At 40.4% G+C, this 18,929-nt stretch overlaps 1 protein-coding gene across 3 annotated transcripts in view; it reads right to left on the reverse strand.

Moving 5' to 3' along the window:
- The window catches only part of stk11 (serine/threonine kinase 11), a 136,526-nt gene that overhangs the window by 66,382 nt on the left and 51,215 nt on the right, over positions 1-18,929 (reverse strand). For all 3 annotated transcript variants that reach the window (XM_080212850.1, XM_080212849.1, XM_080212848.1), the window contains exon 7: positions 4,365-4,422. In XM_080212850.1, coding sequence (XP_080068976.1) covers positions 4,365-4,422 — 58 coding nt within the window. The remainder of the gene's footprint in view (positions 1-4,364; positions 4,423-18,929) is intronic.

Raw genomic sequence — 18,929 nt, forward strand, 5'->3', positions numbered from 1 at the left:
TCAGCCATAATCTTAGTGAATGACAGAACAGATGGTCTACCCCTACTGCTAGTTTGTAAGTTCATATGCTCTTATTACTCCACCCCATCAGATAATGAAATCTAATCCTTTTGTCAGGAATTTGCTTTAAGTTCTTTAAGCATTTGACAGTGCCTCAATGGTACTCAAAAATGGAGGAAGAGCAATGTGTGTTCAAAATGGAACAGCAAAAATGCTAAAAGAAAATAACAGTAGTGAACAATGAAGGTAATGGGAATGTTCAAGGCAGAGAGGTGGGATGAGGAAGGAAGGTGAAATGAAGGAAATGGGGGAGAACAGAAAGGAACTAGCTCATGAGAGCTGTATGAAGGGACATCATTTCCCTTTCTACCCCACAATTTTATTAAAAATCAAAGTACTTCCCAAACTAAGGTTGTAATATTTGAATAGGAAACTGAATCCTTTCCAGCGTTTGATGGAAAAGCTCTTTCGGAAATTCAACTCCTGCATTAAGAAAAGCCACTTGCTCACTGTCCAGTAACCAACTTTATAAGTAGCACATGAGCAATTTTAAAAATGTTTTGAACATTTCAAACAAGTGTTTGCTGGAATGAGACTTTCCTACAATACAGTGGCATGCCCCTATGACTTGAAATTCATAAACTATTGTAAATCAAACTTTATTCCTTTTTAATTACTTAAAAATGAATTTTGCTGAACCAAAAGATGGTCAACACAAATTACCTAAAGTCTGGAAGTCTAAGGTGACTACTAAGGCCTTACATGGATTGCACTGGCGATGTGTCCCCACAGATCGCTCATTGAAACTCACACCTAGGACAATCAAGGTCCAGTTCAAAGAGGAAGTATTGAAAGGAACAAATTGTTCCAGTACAGCAGACATTCAACCCATCTGTGCCGGCTTTAAAAGTTAACAGCACAAAGATTTTTTGGAATAAGCACCACAGCTGAAAAGTAAAAACACTTCAGCTTACGGACAGGCAGTGAGGGAGTAAAGGAGTACAATTTTGCTTCTATCAAGGGACATGAAAATTGAGATGGCAGTAAGAAAGGATTATGCATGACACATGACAGGAGGAAACGTGCAACAGCAGTGATGAAAAAATAAAACTGCAAGTACAATGATTTTGCAGCCATCTTCAGCCAGTAATACTGAGTTGATGATTTATCTTGGCCTCCTCCTGGGGCCCCCAGCATCACAGCTGCCAGTCCAGCCAATTGATTAACTCTGAATGATATCAAGTAACAGTTGAAGACAGTGGATACTGAAAAGGTTACAGGCCCTGACAACTTTCTGGCAATAGTGCTGAAGAATTGAGTTCCAGAACTAGCCATGGCCCTAGCCAAGCTCTTCCAGTACAGCTGGCATCAACCTGGCAATGTGGAAAATTGTCAAGTTGTCTATCTCCTGTCCAAAAATGCAACTCGGGCAATTACCACCCCTTCAGTCCTGGGTCCCTGGAACTGTGAGGCAGCACTACTGACTACTGTTCAATTGTGCACTAACTCATTCACATATTCAGTAGTTCTGCAAGAGACACAAGGGACAAGCTCCTAACCTCATTACAACTTTGGTCCAAACACGGACAAAAGAATTGAACTGAAGAGGTGGAGTGAGAGTTACTGCTCTAGGGGAAAAGCAAGTCTACTAGAAGCTGGGAGCGAATTGGGACTGGTTCTTGGTTGTAAAGTTGATAATTCTGCAGAAAGTATGGTGTAATGTATAAGCATGACTTGGGATTTTTGGTCATATTACAAGCTTAAGGGGGATCTATTTTCTCTGGCTTTGTGTATTAGTTGTGCATTATTAGTCAATGTTGATTTTAGTTTGTTACATTCAAAGTTTGAAAACGTAAAATGTCGTCAAGTAATCTAGTCGGGCATCAGTCTCTATAGCATTGGGGCGGGGGGGGAGAGAAAGAAAGAAAAAGGAAGGAGGAGGAGGAGGAGAAGGAGGAGGAGGAGGAGGAGGAGGAGGAGGAGGAGGAGGAGGATTGGAATTCAGAAGTCAGAAGGTGATGTTTCAGTTTTACAGTGTCCTGAGCACACTCCACCTGGTGCACCCTGATCAACTTCCGCATTGTACATCAGGCAATAAAGATCGTCTTCAAGGAAGAAAGGTAGCGATTCACCAAAATGTTAACAGTACTTAAAGGACTGAATTATTGGAACAGAACCAGAAATCCACTGCACAAAAGGAGGCCATTCGGCCTGTCATAATCATGTTAGCCCAAAAAAAAATCCAGCCTAATCTCAAGTTTCAGCTCCAATGTTCCATAGCCCTTTGGATTACTGCACTTCAATACTGTACTAGGTTGGATGTTACTGAGTTTAAAAAGTTGAATGATGATATAATTGGAATGTTTAAAATAAGAAAAAGAGTTGATAGATTGGAAACTATTTCTTTTGCTCGGGGTAAAATCCAGAGAAAATAAATTAATACTAAAATCATAGCCAGGCCAGTTAGGAATGAAATTACAAAGCACTTTTTCTCGACACAAAGGACAGCAAATACTTTGAACACTCACAAAAGGTTGGTAAGCCAATTGAAATTTTCAATGCTGAGGTTAATAGATTATTATTCGGTAGAAGTAACAAGAAATACTTGGAGCAAAAGCAGGTAAATGGAGTTTTGGTACAAATTCAGTATGATGCAACAGAATTAAAGGGGTAAATGGGTATCTCCTGCTTCTCCATTCTGATATTAATTTTTATGCTTTAGTCCTATCACTTCAACACCTCACACTTAAGCAGGTTGTTTTTCATTCACACTCGCATGCAGTTTCTTCTTCCCGATTAATTATTAAGAGTTTGTCGCTTCCGTCTCAGTTCCTCTGGATTGTGTTTTCATGTTACGGTTTTCTCAGTTTAACCCAGATGTTCAAATTTCACAAAATTACTGTGTTATAAATGCAGTTAAAGCAAATTGACAATCATTCCTGTTGCTTTAAAATCCATGCTGTTCCTACAAGCCTTTTTTGGAAAAACACCCACACTATGTGGAGGTGTGTGTCAAAACACAGCACTCACGCCAGCAAAAATTCTAAAGGTTATTTGGGCCATCTCACTAAGCATCACTACTGACAGCACAGTGCAAGCAACGCGCCCCCCCCCCCCCCCCCCCCCCACCCCCAGATCTGCCACCTGCTAAACAACAAGGTTGACTGTGAAATTACTCAATGACAAATTAGATGAATAGCTTCTATCATCTCATTTATAATTCAGTCACTGTCAGTCAGTTTTCATGTTATTCAAGCCCTCTCCAGTAACTAATTGTTGCTCCTGAAACCTAACTAACGGATTTATAACACAGCAGGAAAGCCTCCTTAAACCACAGGAGATGGCAAAAATATCTTTTAATCTAAAAGGGCAACAAGCTTAGGATTTGCATTATAGAAGTTCATATTTCTTAGCCTAGAGCCCCTGATGCTCAAAATGATATCATTTTTCCTTCTGAGGGGTGTGTGTGTGTGTTCCTGCTAATTTTAACATTAATGACATTAGTTCAGAAAGGACTTGTGTTTCAAAACTGCACAATTAGAAAAAGACTACAAAACATTTCCTCAAACAGCATTTTTGGCACAAGAATCTCAAGTTTATATTACTTAAAAACAATTTTTTTAAAAATTTGGCAATCAGGAGAGGAAAAACATTATGCTCTCATGTCTGATCCCACAAGACTCTGAGCTAAGGTGTACTGACATTTATTAAATGTAACATGCTCAGAGGAAGGGTATAGCATTCAGACATTTAAATATCACACTTAAAAAAAACACAAACTTATAGTTTCAGCTTCAAGTCAAGGCACACATGGTTTGCTGATAGTCTCTCTATCTGTTGGCTGTTTGAAATAGTCACTATTTAGGAACCAAAATAGAAAAGCATTCTTGTTTATTGTTGTAGGCACAATACGAAAACTTAGTTATCAGAGCCAGTTAGGATTTGGTCAAGATTATAGACAGCCAAGACACAGCCACAACAGTAAGGGTAGAAAAGTTTTAAAATACGCAATGGGGAAGGGATACAGAATTATGTGTACAGTAACTAAACTTTCAGTTGGAGAACTAAAAGTGAACCCAACTGAATAAATCAAATAGTACTCCACTGTGCTCTAATTTCTTGGAAGCTGTGAAACCATAATTCAGCATGGAGTCTGGCGTCAGTGCCTACAGGAGAGGTGTTGATAAGTAAAAAGGTGAGAATTAAATCTAAAAAGAACTAAGAATCAGCACCAGTGATCTCCATAAGCAAGCATGCATGTACTCTTCTACCAAAACACCTCAATGTATCATATCTGCTACTGCAAGTGAGCTTTTCTAATTCATCTTAGTATTCAACTACTTTACTGACGCGAAGAAACTTACTTGTGCTGTCTGATCTGTTGTATTGAGAATCTTTTCACAGGATCATATTCAAGCATTCCTGCAAGGACAGATAAAGATTAAGGTTTTTAAAAACACACACACAATGGTCAATTACTACAAAACTAGAAAATTTAGTTTCTATTTTAGACTTCTCTAGATACTGGACAATAATTTGTTGGAGATATTTATGTTATCGAGACCACGTTACATACAGAACAGAAGAAAAAGGACATGATGGTGCAAATAGCTTACACCATACCACAATTTCCTTGTGATTCTGTGTTGTTCTCAAGATCACAGCTCTGTCCCCATTATCAATAACAAACGCAAATTTCCTGAATTAATGCTATGTTTATCACCCCTGTCACTCAGGCTGTAAAACAATAGCACAGGTCATGAGTTAGTGCCATGATGTATGAACTTAAAGGACACATCTGCAGCTCAATTTGCTATTTTTCCATGTAAAACATTAATTCAGGTACAACTCTGGGGATTCATAGGGATCTTATAACCTTGTTCAATTAATCATGTTTATTAAAGCATTATAGAACTATAGAACATTACAGCACAGAAACAGGCCTTTTGGCCCTTCTAGGCTGTGCTGAACCATTTTTCTGCCTAGTCCCACTGACCTGCACCTGGACCATAGCCCTCCACACCCCACTCATCCATGTACCTATCCAAGTTTTTCTTAAAAGTAAGCCCGCTTTCACCACTTCATCTGGGCAGCTCATTCCACACTCAGTGAAGTAGCCCCCCCTAATATTCCCTTTAAACTTTTCCCCCTTCACCTGTAACCCATGTCCTCTAGTTTTTTTCTCCCCTAGCCTCAGTGGAAAAAGCCTGCTTGCATTCACTCTATCTATAACCATCATAATTTTATACACCTCCATCAAATCTCCCCTCATTCTTCTACACTCCAGGGAATAAAATCCTAACCTATTCAACCTTTCTCTGTAACTCAGTTTCTCAAGTCCCGGCAATATCCTTGCAAACCTCCTCTGCATTCTTTCAACCTTATTAATATCCTTTCTGTAATTAGGTGACCAAAACTGCACACAATACTCTAAATTTGGCCTCACCAATGCCTTATACAACCTCACCATAACATTCCAACTCTTATACTCAATACTTTAATGTTTCAAAAGTACTCTGTATGACCCAATCTAAGGGTGATGCCACTTTTAGGGAATTATGTATCTGTATTCCCAGATCCCTTTGTTCTACTGCAATCTTCAGTGTCCTACCATTTACCTTGAACATTCTATCTTGGTTTGTCCTTCCAAAGTGCAATACCTCACACTTGTCTGCATTATGCTCCATCTGCCATTTTTCAGCCCATTTTTCTAGCTGGTCCAAATCTGTCTGCAAGCCTTAAAAACCTTCCTCACTGTCCACTACACCTCCAATCTTTGTATCATCAGCAAATTTGCTCATCCAATTTACCACATTATCATCCAGATCATTGATACAGATGACAAACAACAATGGATCCAGCACTGATCCCTGTGGCACACCACTAGTCACAGGCGTCCACTCAGAGAAGCAATCCTCTACTACCACCCTCTGGCTTCTTCCACTGATGTGGAGATGCTGACGTTGGACTGGAGTAAACACCGTAAGCAGTCTGACAACACCAGGTTTAAGTCCAACCAATTTATTTGATGGTAAACTCACAAGCTTGTGAGTTTACCATCAAATAAATTGGTTGGACTTAAACCTGGTGTTGTCAGGCTTCTTACGGTGTTCTTCCATTCAGCCAATGTCTAATTCAATTTACTACCTCTCCACGTATACCTAACAACTGAACATTCCTAACTAACCTCCCATGCGGGACCTTGTTAAAGGCCTTACTGAAGTCCATGTAGATAACATCCACTGCCTTCCCTTCATCTACTTTCCTGGTAAGCTCCTCGAAAAACTCTATTAGATTGGTTAAATATGACCTACCATGCACAAAGCCATGTTGACTCTCCCTAATAAGTCCCTGTCTATCCAAGTATTTGTAGACCCTATCTCTTTGTACTCCTTCCAATAATTTACCTATTACTGACATTAAACTTACCGGCCTATAATTTCCCAGATTACTTTGAGCCTTTTTTAAGCAATGGAACAACATGAGCTATCCTCCAATCTTCCAGCACTTCACCCGTGGATACCGACTTTTAAGTATATCTGCCAGGCCCCTGCGCTTTCAACACTAGTCTCCTTCAAGGTCCAAGGGAATACCCTGTCTGGTCCTGGCAATTTATCTACTCTGATTTGCCTCAAACAGCAAACACCTCCTCCCCTTTAATCTGTACAGGTTCCATGACCTCCCTGTTTGTTTGCCAAATTTCCAGTGACTCCATGCCAATTTCCTTTGTAAATACGGACGCAAAAAACTCATCTCCCCCATTTCTTTAGATTTCATACATAGCTGACCACTCTTGATCATCAAGAGGACCAATTTTATCCCTATGATTTATTTAACAAATTTAAAATGTAATCTGTGGATGTAACATTTCCAATCATGTTAAGAGTTAGCCAGATTTGTTTCTGGAAGTAAAATGATCAATTGATTGGAAAGAATTGGAGTTTGTTGATATTTGTTCATTTTGCTTTCTTTACACTCGCAAAAAGTTTCCACATTCTTCCAGCAGGCAATGAGCCCAGCTCAAACAAATAAATGTTACTAGCAATTCAAGCATAATTACAAAAGATAAACATTGGAGTTTAGAAGAATGAGAGGCGATCTCATTGAAATATTTGAGATTCTGAAAGGGCTGGATGGGGTAGATGCTACAAAATCACTTCTGTTGGCTGGGGAAACCTAAAGCACAGGCGCATGGTCTCAGGATAAGGGGGTGATCATTTAGGACTGATAGGAGAAGAAATCACTTTAGTCAAAGGGTTGTGAATCTTTGGAACTTTCTATCCCAGAGGACTGTGGATGCTCCATCATTGAACACATTTGAGGTTGGGAGATACAAGTTTTTTTCTCTCAAAGAATCAAAGGAAATGGAGAGCAGTTGGGACAGTGGAATGGAGTGAAATGAAAATCCAAGATTATTCATGATCATTCTGAATGACAGAGCAGGCTCAACAACCATATGGTCTACTCCTGCTCCTATTTCTTGCGTTCTTGTATATCGAATAGCCATGTCATAAGAATGAATTGTAGAGATGTGCTAAGTCAATAGATGTTGCAGCTATTTGTGAAAGGATAATGCAAAAACCAACCTGCAACAACCCATACATACTAGCTTGGATTTTGCAGTTACATCAGTGAAACGGTCAGCATTTGACATCAATGTCATTGTAAAACTGACAGCAACTTCTAATATCCACATATTCACATTTAAATTTGGGAACTCGTTTGGCCCATCATGTATATTCCAGATCTCTGCATGAGCAAATCAGCTAATCCCATTCCTCCAAACATTTCTGTTCAGATGTTTATTCATTGTATCCCTTTGCACTGTAATACCACTTGCTAAAAGTGCCCTAAAACAATGACTTATTCACGAGGGAGGAGTTTTAATGGCAAAGCTATGGTTTTTTTTAATCATAATGCCAAAAGCTTACATCATACAAATATATAGTTAGCTTTCCAATGCCAGAAAGGATTTTCTAATTGTACAAAAAAACTTGCCTGGCCCTAGAAAACTAATTTTATATTTATGAAATACCAACGTTTTCCATTATGATTAAAAAGTGCACTGTTTTTAAGTATAATAAAACATTTTTGTTTATATTTGATATTTCTGATTCTATTTGTTAATTGCATTAATTGAGGTTAAGAACAAAGATGAAGGACAGGTGGACTAAAGCAGTTTGTGTCCATATGCAGCAAGAGCTAAACAATATTCAAGCTTGGACTGCAAGGTGGAAGTGGCATTCACAGCACATACATGCAAAGCAATGGCCATGTCTAATAAGAGAGCATCTGGCCATCTTCCCTTGACATTCAATGGCTTTACCAACACTAATCCCAGCCCCCTCCTGAAAAAAAACTTGTTCACAATCTACAAAGCACAAGTCAGGAGGATAATAGAATACTCTCCACTTGTCTGAATGACGCAGCTCCAACACAAGCAGTTCAACACAATCCAGGAAAAAGCAGCCTGCTTGGCTGGCACCCCATCCACCACCTTAAAGGTACACTCCTCCATGACTAACACCCAGTGGCAATGCAACTATAAGATCCCTGCAGCAACTCGTCAAGGCTCTTTTGACAGCACCTTCCAAACACACTATCTCTATCACCTAAAATGATGCGTGGGTGCACCAAAACTGCATGTTCCCCTCCAACAGAAACATAGAAAATAAGGACAGGAGTAGGCCATTTAGCCTTTTGAACTTGCTCTGCCATTCAATGTGATCATGGCTGATCTTCTATCTGAAGGTCATGCTCCCCTGTTCTCCCTCATACCCCTTGAAGACTTTGCTTAAAAATCTATTTATTTCTTAAATACATTCAGTGACTTGGCCACGGTGGCCTTCTGTGGTACAGAATTCCACAGGTTCACTACCCTCCAAATGAAACGGTTTCTCATCTCAATCCTAAGTGGCCTACTCCATATACTGTGACTGTGGCCCCTTGTTCTTGGCAAACTTCCTCACCCCTCAGTTTGTATCCAGTCTGTTCAGCAGTGTTAGAATTTTACACATTTAAATGAGATCCTCTCTCAATCTTTTGAATGCCAGTGTATACAGGCCTAGTCAACCCAATCTCTTCTCATATGACAATCCTGCTGTCCCAGTAATCAACCTGGTGAGCGTTCATTGCATTCCTTCTCTGGCAAGTATATCTTTCCTTAGATAAGGAGACCAAATTTGCACACACAACACTCCAGGTGTGGTCTCAGCTAAGTCTGTGCAGCTGCAGTGAGACATCCTAGCTTCGTTACTCAAGTTCCCTAACAATAAAGGCCAACACACCATCTCCACTTGGAATTAAACAATTGTTTATTCATTACTGCTGAGTTAAAATCCTGGAACTCCTTTCCCAACAGCACTGTCAGTATACCTACTCCACAAAGACTGCAGCAGCCCACCATCACCTTCTCAAGTGCAGCAATCTGGCCAAGCCAGCAATACCCATATCTCATGAAAGGTTTTTTACAAATTAGTTAGATAGTTACTTGAATACATATAAAAAGACACTTACAGACACAGAACTGGGATGGACTCAAGAGATATAGACCCATGTTTTTTCACTCTGAATAAATCTATTCCTGTTAAAGACTCGGACTTCACCAACTCGTTATCCAGGCTATAACTTTAATGTCCAAGTCCTAATCAATATTTCTCTTTGTAAAGTTTATAAAAAGCAAATAATCAGTATATTTTGTTTCCCGATTTGCTGTTAGTGAGAATTCTGAATTGCTGCTTACTCATTCTGATGTGGTTATTGTTGCTGGATGCCTCGAGATCACTTCGAATTGGCGCCAGATTCAAATTAATGGCAGGAAAAGTAAATCCATGCCAAAGAGATTGATGGAAACTTGCAGATAGCTTTGTCCAAATTCAACAGTGAGTGCTGTCAGTTCTTCAGACCACAAAATCTGGGTCATTGAATATACTCTTCATCGACACTGTTGTATCAGTTACATTTTATTCTCTTTGCATATTTTGCAAAATGGCCAGGGTAAAAAGAGTAATTAAAAACTCTATGCGCTATAATGCCTTTGCACATTTAGTAACAATCTCCACAAAATAAATCATGAAAATTAAAACTATTTTGGATGAAGATCCTGGAAGCAAATTACCATATAATAAATGGTATGAAATAACTATAACAAACAGAGTTCTTGGTGGACTGATATAAAAGAAATGAATTTGTACTCCTGCTGCTTCAAAGCTTAACCTTGCTTTTACATGTTCAGTAAAAATAATAAAAGTTGCTAAGATCCTGGGAGTTCCTCAGTTTCACGTTAATTGTAGTAAGAAACTGAAACTGATCTTAAGGGTGAGAGGATGCCAAAAACAACATGAGGCAAAAAGAAATAGAAGGTGAAACACCAGCAGAGACCTTTGAAGCCAAATGTTCTGTTTCTGTACTGTTCCAAGTAATTCATCAAATCACGGAACTCCCCATAAACGTATCTGTATATTGGCTGTACTGCTTATGATACACTACTGAGTTTGAAAAAAATAGGAAAAATTTATGTGCATCACCAATTGCACCTTTGCAGGAAATTGTGGACCACCTTTCCCTGCACGTAAACAAGAACTAAAGTGAGACCTTCAGCATGAAGTAGTCTGGCTGGAATAAAATGCTTGATTATGGCTATTGGGGAATTTCCTTTGTGTGTTTCTGTTACTCCATGACCGAATTATGTAGACCATATGAGCAATCTAGCCTGCGCCTCCATTCAATACAATTATGGCTGCTTTAGTCTTCAATTCCATTTTCCCATCTGCTTCCTAATATTGCCGAGACCAAAAATCTGTCTATGCCTTAAGTGCATTCAATGATGGCGCATCCACAACCGTCTAGGGTGAAAATTCTAAAGATTCACAACCCTTGTCATTTCTCCTCATTTCTGACTTAAATGATGGGTCCCTTATCGTGAGACACTGACCCTCCGTTTTAGATTCCCTAAGCAGCAGAAACAATCTCTCAATGTCTACCCTATCAAGTCCTTCAAAATATGATGTGATAATCTCTCACTCTCCTGAATTCCAGAGAATGCAAGCCCAATTTTTGCTCAGCCTCTTATCATCCCATAAATCAATTTAGGGAACCTTCACTGTACCGGCTCCAATGCTAGTTTATCCATGTTTCAACGTGAAGACCAACACTGCACACAATATTCCCAGATGGGGTCTCACCAAAACCCTGTACAATTGCAGCATGACTTTTTTAATTCTTGTACTCTAATCCCTTTGCAATAAAGGCCAACAAGCATTCCCAACTGCTTGCTGCGCCCACATGCTAACTTCCTGTCTTTTTTTCTGGGCATCTTTGAACATCAATACATATTTCACATCTTTAAAAAAAAAATCTGTTGTTTGTATTCTTACGACCATGTTAATATATTACTCCAAATCCGGCCACGCTCGCCCCAAGTCTGAAAATTCCCACCCAAAGTTAACAGACTTTTGCATGGTCTGTGTCCTGCCCTTTACAATTCCCGCATTGGACAGGGCAGGAAAACTCCACCTTCATCTTATCTATAAACCTTTTGTGTGGCACCCCTATCAAATGCCTCCTGGAAATACAGATATATTACATCTACTGGTTCCCCTTTATTTACCCTACCATTACATCCTCAATTAAAATTTGTCACATAAGATTCCCTTTTACTAAAACCATGTTGACTTGTTCTAATTAGACATGCTTTTCAAGCACATTGCTAATACTTCCTTAATGATAGATTCCAGCATTTTCTCAACTGATGTTAGGCTAAGGGGTCTGTAGCTCACTGTTTTCTTTCTCTCTCCTTTCTTGAAAAGTAAAATAACATTTGCCAATTTCCAATCTAACAGGATCATTCCCAAACTTAAGGAATTTTGAAAAGCCATAGCTAATGCATTACTATCTTTGCAACTATCTATTTTAGAACACCAGGGTGTAGGCCATCAGGTTGCAGGGATTTGTTGGATTTTAGGCTGTTAAGTTTCTCCAGTGCTTCTCCGTTGATATTCATTTCTTTAATTCACTCACTCTTCTTAGCCCTTAGGTTACATCAAGCCCCAAACAGGTTTACATTCAGTGAACAATAATTCACAGAAGTAAGAGCCACTTGTCATAATGATCAGACAACAGGGCTACAGGAGTTTGGGAATAATTGAACAAAGCTCTTTCAAACAGCTAACACAAGCAGAATAGGCTAAATGGTCAACTTCTGTGTTGTATGATTCTATAACAAAGCAGCTCATAAACTGATCAGTTGAATTCCTTTTTTCAGTAAATTTTTCAATCAATTCAGAAACAGTTCTCAGCTGGGAATAGCTACATGATTTATACCAATTACAACAGGATCAATAGGATGATGGAACAACAGGGACAGAGAAGGAAGCAAGAGAGCCATGGCAACAGCAGAAAGTCAACATCTGAACAGCTGAAGGCCATAAAACAAAGTTACCCATACTTGCTGAAGGAGAACATGATGTAGCTCTTACCAGTTACCTTCTCCATCACATCACCTCCCAAACCAAAAGGGGAAATGCAAAAGACCAAAAGAGTAAAGGGAAAAAAAAGGGAGAAACACAGATGAGCATAACAGAGAAATGGAGATAGAAATACAGAAGATAGGAGGAGGCCATTTGGCCTTTCAAACCTGCTCTACCATTCATCGCGATCATGGTTGATCGTCCAACTCAACAGTCTAATCCTGCCTTTTCCCCATAACCAGGTGGCCAGAAGAAGACAGAGAAACATAACAAAGACAAATGAGAAAGAGAATGTATCCTTTAATTTTCTGTAGAGGATGCCACTGGAAATCCAACATTTGCAGCACAGTAGTTAGCACTGCTGCTTCACAGAGCCAGGGACCCGGGTTTGATTCTGGCCTTGACCGTGTGGCATTTGCATGGGATTCCTCCAGGTGTTCCAGTTTTCTTTCACACTACAAACATGTGAGTAATATGTTGATCGGCCGTGCTAAATTGACCCTTAGTGTCCCAGAGTATGTAGGTTAGGAGAATTGTAAGGGTAAATATGTGGGATCGTGGGACAGGGCCCGGGTGGGATGCTCTATTGGAGAGTCAATGCAGACTTGATGGGCCAAATGGCATCCTCTTCCCTGCATTAGAATAGAACAGAATAGAATCCCCGCAGTGCAGAAGGAGGCCATTCTGCCCATCGAGCTTGCACCAACAAAAATCCCACCCAGGCCCCATCCCGTAACCCAATGTATTTACCCTGCTAATCCCTTTGACAATAAGGGATAATTTAGCATGGCCAATCAACCCAACCTGCACATCTTTGGACTGTGGGAGGAAATGGGGGTACCCAGAGGAAACCCACTCAGACATGGAGAGAACATGTAAACTCCACTCAGACAATGACCTTAGGCCGGAATTAAACTCAGGTCTGTAAATCCAGCAGTGCTAACCACTGTGCCACACATTGGTTGGTTGCTTCAGAGCATTTTCTAAAGTTCAACTATAAATGAATGCCTTTTGTTCAAATTAATCAAGCAAAATGTCAGTTTGCTTTGTACAAAAGATCCCAGTTTGCTTCGTACAAAAGCAAACTGGGATCTTTTAAGCATTTTGTACATATTTGTATTCTTCTGACCTATGTAGCATGCCACCTACTGTATCACTGAGGTATAGCTGGCAACATATATTGGCAGAAAATATCCATCTAAAATCTAATCCTTGTTTAGATTAACCATAGCCCCATAGGAAATTTCCAGAAACATATGACTGGAATGTAATTTTATTAGTTATATTCTCTATCATTTATTAATAATATTGGAGTACAACCTTTTTTCTCCCCAAATGTGAATATAATAAAGAACAAATTACAGTACAAGCCTGCATCGACCATGCTGCCCAACTGAACTAAAACCCCCTACCCTTCTGGGGATTATATCCCTCTATTCCCATCCTATTCATGTATTTGTCATGACATCTCTTAAAAGGATCCACTTCCATTACCTCCCCCCACGATGAGTTCCAGGCACACACTACTCTGTAAAAAAATCTGCCTCGTACATCTCCTTTAAATCTTGCCCCTCACACCTTAAACCTGTGCCCCCTAGTAATTGACTCTTCCATCCTGGGAAAAAAAACTTTGACAATCCATTCTGTCCATGCCTCTCATAATCTTACAGACTTCTATCAGGTCGCCTCTCAACTTTTCTGTCGTTCCAGTGAGAACAAACCAAGTTTCTCCAACGCTCTCCATACCAGCCAACATCCTGGTAAATCTTTTCTGTATCCTCTCCACAGCCTCCACATCCTTCTGGTAGTGTGGCAACCAGAATTGAACACTATATTCCAAGTGCAGTCTAACTAAGGTTCTATTAAGCTGCCACATGACTTGCCAATTTTTAAACTCAGCGCCCCGGCTGATGAAGGCAAGCATGGCTATGCCTTCTTGATTGCCTTCCATCACCTGCATTGCCGCTTTCAGTGACATGTAGCTGTACACCCAGATCCTTTGCCTCTCAATATTCCTAAGGGTTCTGCCATAAACTGTATATTTCCTATCTGTATTAGGCCTTCCAAAATGCATTACCTCACATTTGTCCGAATTAAACTCCATCTGCCATCTCTCCCGAAGTCTCCAACCGATCCATATCCTGCTGCGTCCTTTAACGGTCCTCATCGCTATCCGTAAATCTACCAACATTTGTGTCATCCACAAACTTACTAATCAAACTACATTTTCTTCCAAATCATTTATATATATTCTAAATAGCAAAGGTCCCAGCACTGTTCCCTGAAGAAACTTGTTACCTTCTCAGAAACACAACCTTCCACTGCTACCCTCTGTCTTCTTTGGCCGAGCCAGTTTTGTATCCACACTACTCACACGGGCTACCCGTTACCCTCAAGGTCTTCAGGCAGTTGTAAAGGAAGAGTCATGATCCTTAATCTTAAATTATAATTTTGCATACCAATAAAAACTCAGTCACAACAATCTGTGGTATGTCCACATCACTATGAATTGAAGCAACTCCACTGATGTGCTAATCTAGTTTAGAATGACAGGAAAATCCAGTGAAGGTTTCATTCAGATGACAAAATGCGTGCCCAAAGATGGCATCTGATGTGTGTTTTATGCATCTGATGAAACACAAAAAAAAAATCATTTATGGCTTTTTACTGATTGCAACGGGGATGTGCACAAATATGTCAGGCCATGAGGTTACCGATTGCGGCTGTGCATAATTCCACTGCAGCTATGAAGCAATAACACCTTACGGATGGCCTAGTTTTGAGTTGTTAGATCCATTTAAAATCTATTCCATTTAACATGGTGTTTTGTGCACCACCATGGTGATCAACACATCTAGCAACTCACAAGACACTGTATTTGTATACAATTCTGTTGCTGATGGCCACAATCTGTAACCTCATGGCCTGGCATATCCCCTAATCTACAATTACCATCAAGTAGGGGGAATCAACTCTGGTTCAATGAAGAGTGCAAGACAGCATGCCAGAAGCAGCACCAGGCATACTTAAAATAAAACGTCAATACAGGTTTGACTTGTATACCAAACAGTGGAAACAGCATGCAATGACAAAGCTAAGCGATTCCACAGCCAACAGATCAGATCTTGACTGCCTGTGTGGAGTTTACGATGTGGAGATGCCGGCGTTGGACTGGGGTAAACACAGTAAGAAGTCTCTCAACACCAGGTTAAAGTCCAACAGGTTTATTTCGTAGCAAACAGAGTTTACACATTGTGTGTCTGTGCTCCTGTTTCCTCTAAAAGTCTGCAGATGCGCAGGTTAGATGGACTAGCCAAGCTAAATTACCCCTTGGTGGTCTAAAATGTGCAGGTTAGGGGGATAAGTGGGGTAAATACATAGGGTTAGGAGAAAGGGCATGCCTGGGATCTCTCTATCACACAGCTAGTACAGACTTGATGGCCCAAAAGGCCTCCTTCTGCACTGTCAGGATTCGATGATTCTATGAATTAACAGGAGGAAAAGGTTTGACAAGTATCCCTATCCTCAATGATGGGTACTCATCTGTATAAAAGACAAGGCATGTGTTACAATCTGTAGCCAGAAGTACCAAGTAAATCCATCTTGGCCTCCCCCAGAATGCCCCAGCATTACAGGTGCCAGTCTTCAGCCAATTATATTCATTCTACATGACATTAATAAATGGCTGAAAACACTGGATACCACAAAGGCCACAGGCTATGGCAACATTCCATCAATAGTACTGTTCCAGAGCTAGCTGCATCTTAAGCCAAATTATTCCAATTTCACTACATGTACAAAATAATTGAACTCCAGAGGGGAGGTGGAAGTAACTGCCCTCGACATTAAAACAGCATTTGACCAAGTTTGGCATCAAGGAGTCCTAGCAAAACTAGTGTCAATGGGAATTCAGGGGGTAAACTGGCATCTATGTGACAATGTGGAACACTGCCCAGGTATGTCCTGAAAACAAAAAAAAGACATATTCAAACTGATCAACTACCATCCATCAGTCTACTCTCAATCAGCAGTAAAGTGATTGAAGGAGTCATCAACAAGTCAAGTGGTATTAACTCAGCAATAACCTGCTCACTAATGCTCAGCTTGGGTTCTGCCAGGGCCACTCAATCTAACCACATTACAGCCTTAGTCCCAACATGTACAAAATAATTGAACTCCAGAGGGGAGATGAAAGTAACTGCCCTCAACATTAAACAGCATTTGACCAAGTTTGGCATCAAGGAGCCCTAGCAAAACTAGAGTCAATAGGAATCAAGGGGGTAAACTCTCCAGTGGTTGGAGTCATACCTAGCACAAAGGCAGATGATTGAAGATGTCAGTGGTCAAACATCTCAGTCCCAGGATATCACTAAAGGAGTTCCTCAGGGTAGTGTTGAAGGTCGAGTTATCTTCAGCTGCTTCATCAATTACCTTCTCTCCATCATATGGTCAGAAGTGGTGATGTTCGCTGATGCTTGAACAATGTTAAGCCCCATCCATAACTCTCTAGATACTGAAGCAGTCTGTGCTCATGTGCAGCAAGACCTGGAGAATATTCAGGCTTGGGCTGATAAGTGGCAAGTAAAATTTGCACCACACACATGCCATGCAATTACCATGTCCAACAGAACATAATCCAATCATCTCCCTTTGAAATTAAATGGCATTACCATCACTTAATCCCTCACTATCAACATGTTGAGAATCACCTTTGACCAGAAACTGCACCTTTATTGTTCCTTCTTCATTATTTATCCAATAAAATACATGGTAAGCAAGATCCGCAAAACCGTAACGCACGGAAAGTCCATCTTCAGTGACCGGATCCTCAATGGTGACCAGCAATATAAAAACTCTGGCTACAAGAACAGGATAGAGGCTGCGAATTCTGTGGAAAGTAACACAAAATTCCCCAAAGCCTATCAACATCTAGGAGGTACAAGTCAGGAGGGCGATGGAATATTCTTCACTTGCCTTGGTGAACACAGCTTCAACAACACTCAATTTGCTCCACACCATCCTGGACAAAACTGCCCACTTGTTTGCCATCCCACCCAAATCCACTCCCTCCACCACCGATGCACAGTGGCAGCAGTGTGCACCACCTAAAAGATGGACTATAGCAACTCCCCTGGCTCCTTGCCACACACCATCCTGACAATGGGAACTATATCACCATTCCTTCACTGTTGCTGGATCAAAATTCTAGAACTCCTCCCATAACAACACTGAGTGTACCTACACCACAAGGGCTGCAGCGGTACAGAGCAGCAGCTCACCACCACCTTCTCAAGGGCAATTAGGCATAGGCAACAAAACCATTGGCCTAACCAGCGATATCCACATCTCAAGAACAAAATAAAATAATTCAATCACTGGAATTCTATCACCCTGCTTGCCACGGAATTGAAGCAGGTGAGGGACAGACTACAGAAATGTCCATTGACCTCAGGCAGGAATTTCTAGTCTCGCTCGTGTAAGGCTGTAAAATCCTGCCCAATGTTTCAGATTGATGAACATGTTTTGAGGTACAATGAAACCCTGATTTTACGCACCCTAATTTAGCGCGAATTCGGATATAACGCCATGAATCATTGGACCCTTTTTTTGCTCTTTCCGGGGAACTAAAAAGTTTTTGGTTACTGCAATCTATTTCTAAAGTGAAAATAATCTGCCTTAGAAAGAAATCGTGGACAGAAAACACTTGCTTCCCCCCTTGCCCAGTTCAGATAAACGGGGTTCTCACTTAAAAAAAAACTATATTAGATAGTTGTTCAAAAGAGGAAGTACTTCGCAATTAATGGACCATGAAAGTACTTGTGTAAATAAACATCCCCACTGCCTGTTTTAAACTTGCCTGGACCTGCCAACCAAAAGGTTTGTAAAAGTTAGTGAAGCGTGTAGTGATTGTATAAACAGAGCTCTGACGGACGCCGAGATCGTCCGTAGCGTAACTATAGCACCCCGATTTAGCATGACCCCGCTTTTATGGGCCCCAAACATAGCGTTATAACACAGCCGCACTGTACTTGTATCAAAACTTCATTGTAAAGATGCATCCTTTGCATTTAGCCATTTTGAGCTCACTATTGAACATTCCAAAAGACAACAGTGCATAACTGATGAAATACAAACAGATCTTATTGCAGGAGTCAAAACGATCCTCTTCAAAAGTTACTATTAATGCTTTCTGTTCCCTCATCTAAAGTTATTATCAGTGACAACACTTGGTACAGATTCAGCTCCCATCCAACAGCAAGAAATAGATGTGCTCTCCAAAGGGGAGTGATATCCCAATTATAGTAAAATACTGGCTGTGCAACCTTGAAGTAACTGAATGATTCGACATCCACTTCCAATTTTGTCAAATGCAATGTATTTTCCCCCCACTGATATGAATATGCATCAGAAGATGTGTGGATAAATAAAGTTAAATTTAGCATCCATGCCTAAACTCTGAAC

This window comes from Carcharhinus amblyrhynchos, chromosome 26 (assembly GCF_965287045.1).
Source record: "Carcharhinus amblyrhynchos chromosome 26, sCarAmb.v2.hapA, whole genome shotgun sequence".
NCBI classification, from domain to species: Eukaryota; Metazoa; Chordata; class Chondrichthyes; order Carcharhiniformes; family Carcharhinidae; genus Carcharhinus; species Carcharhinus amblyrhynchos.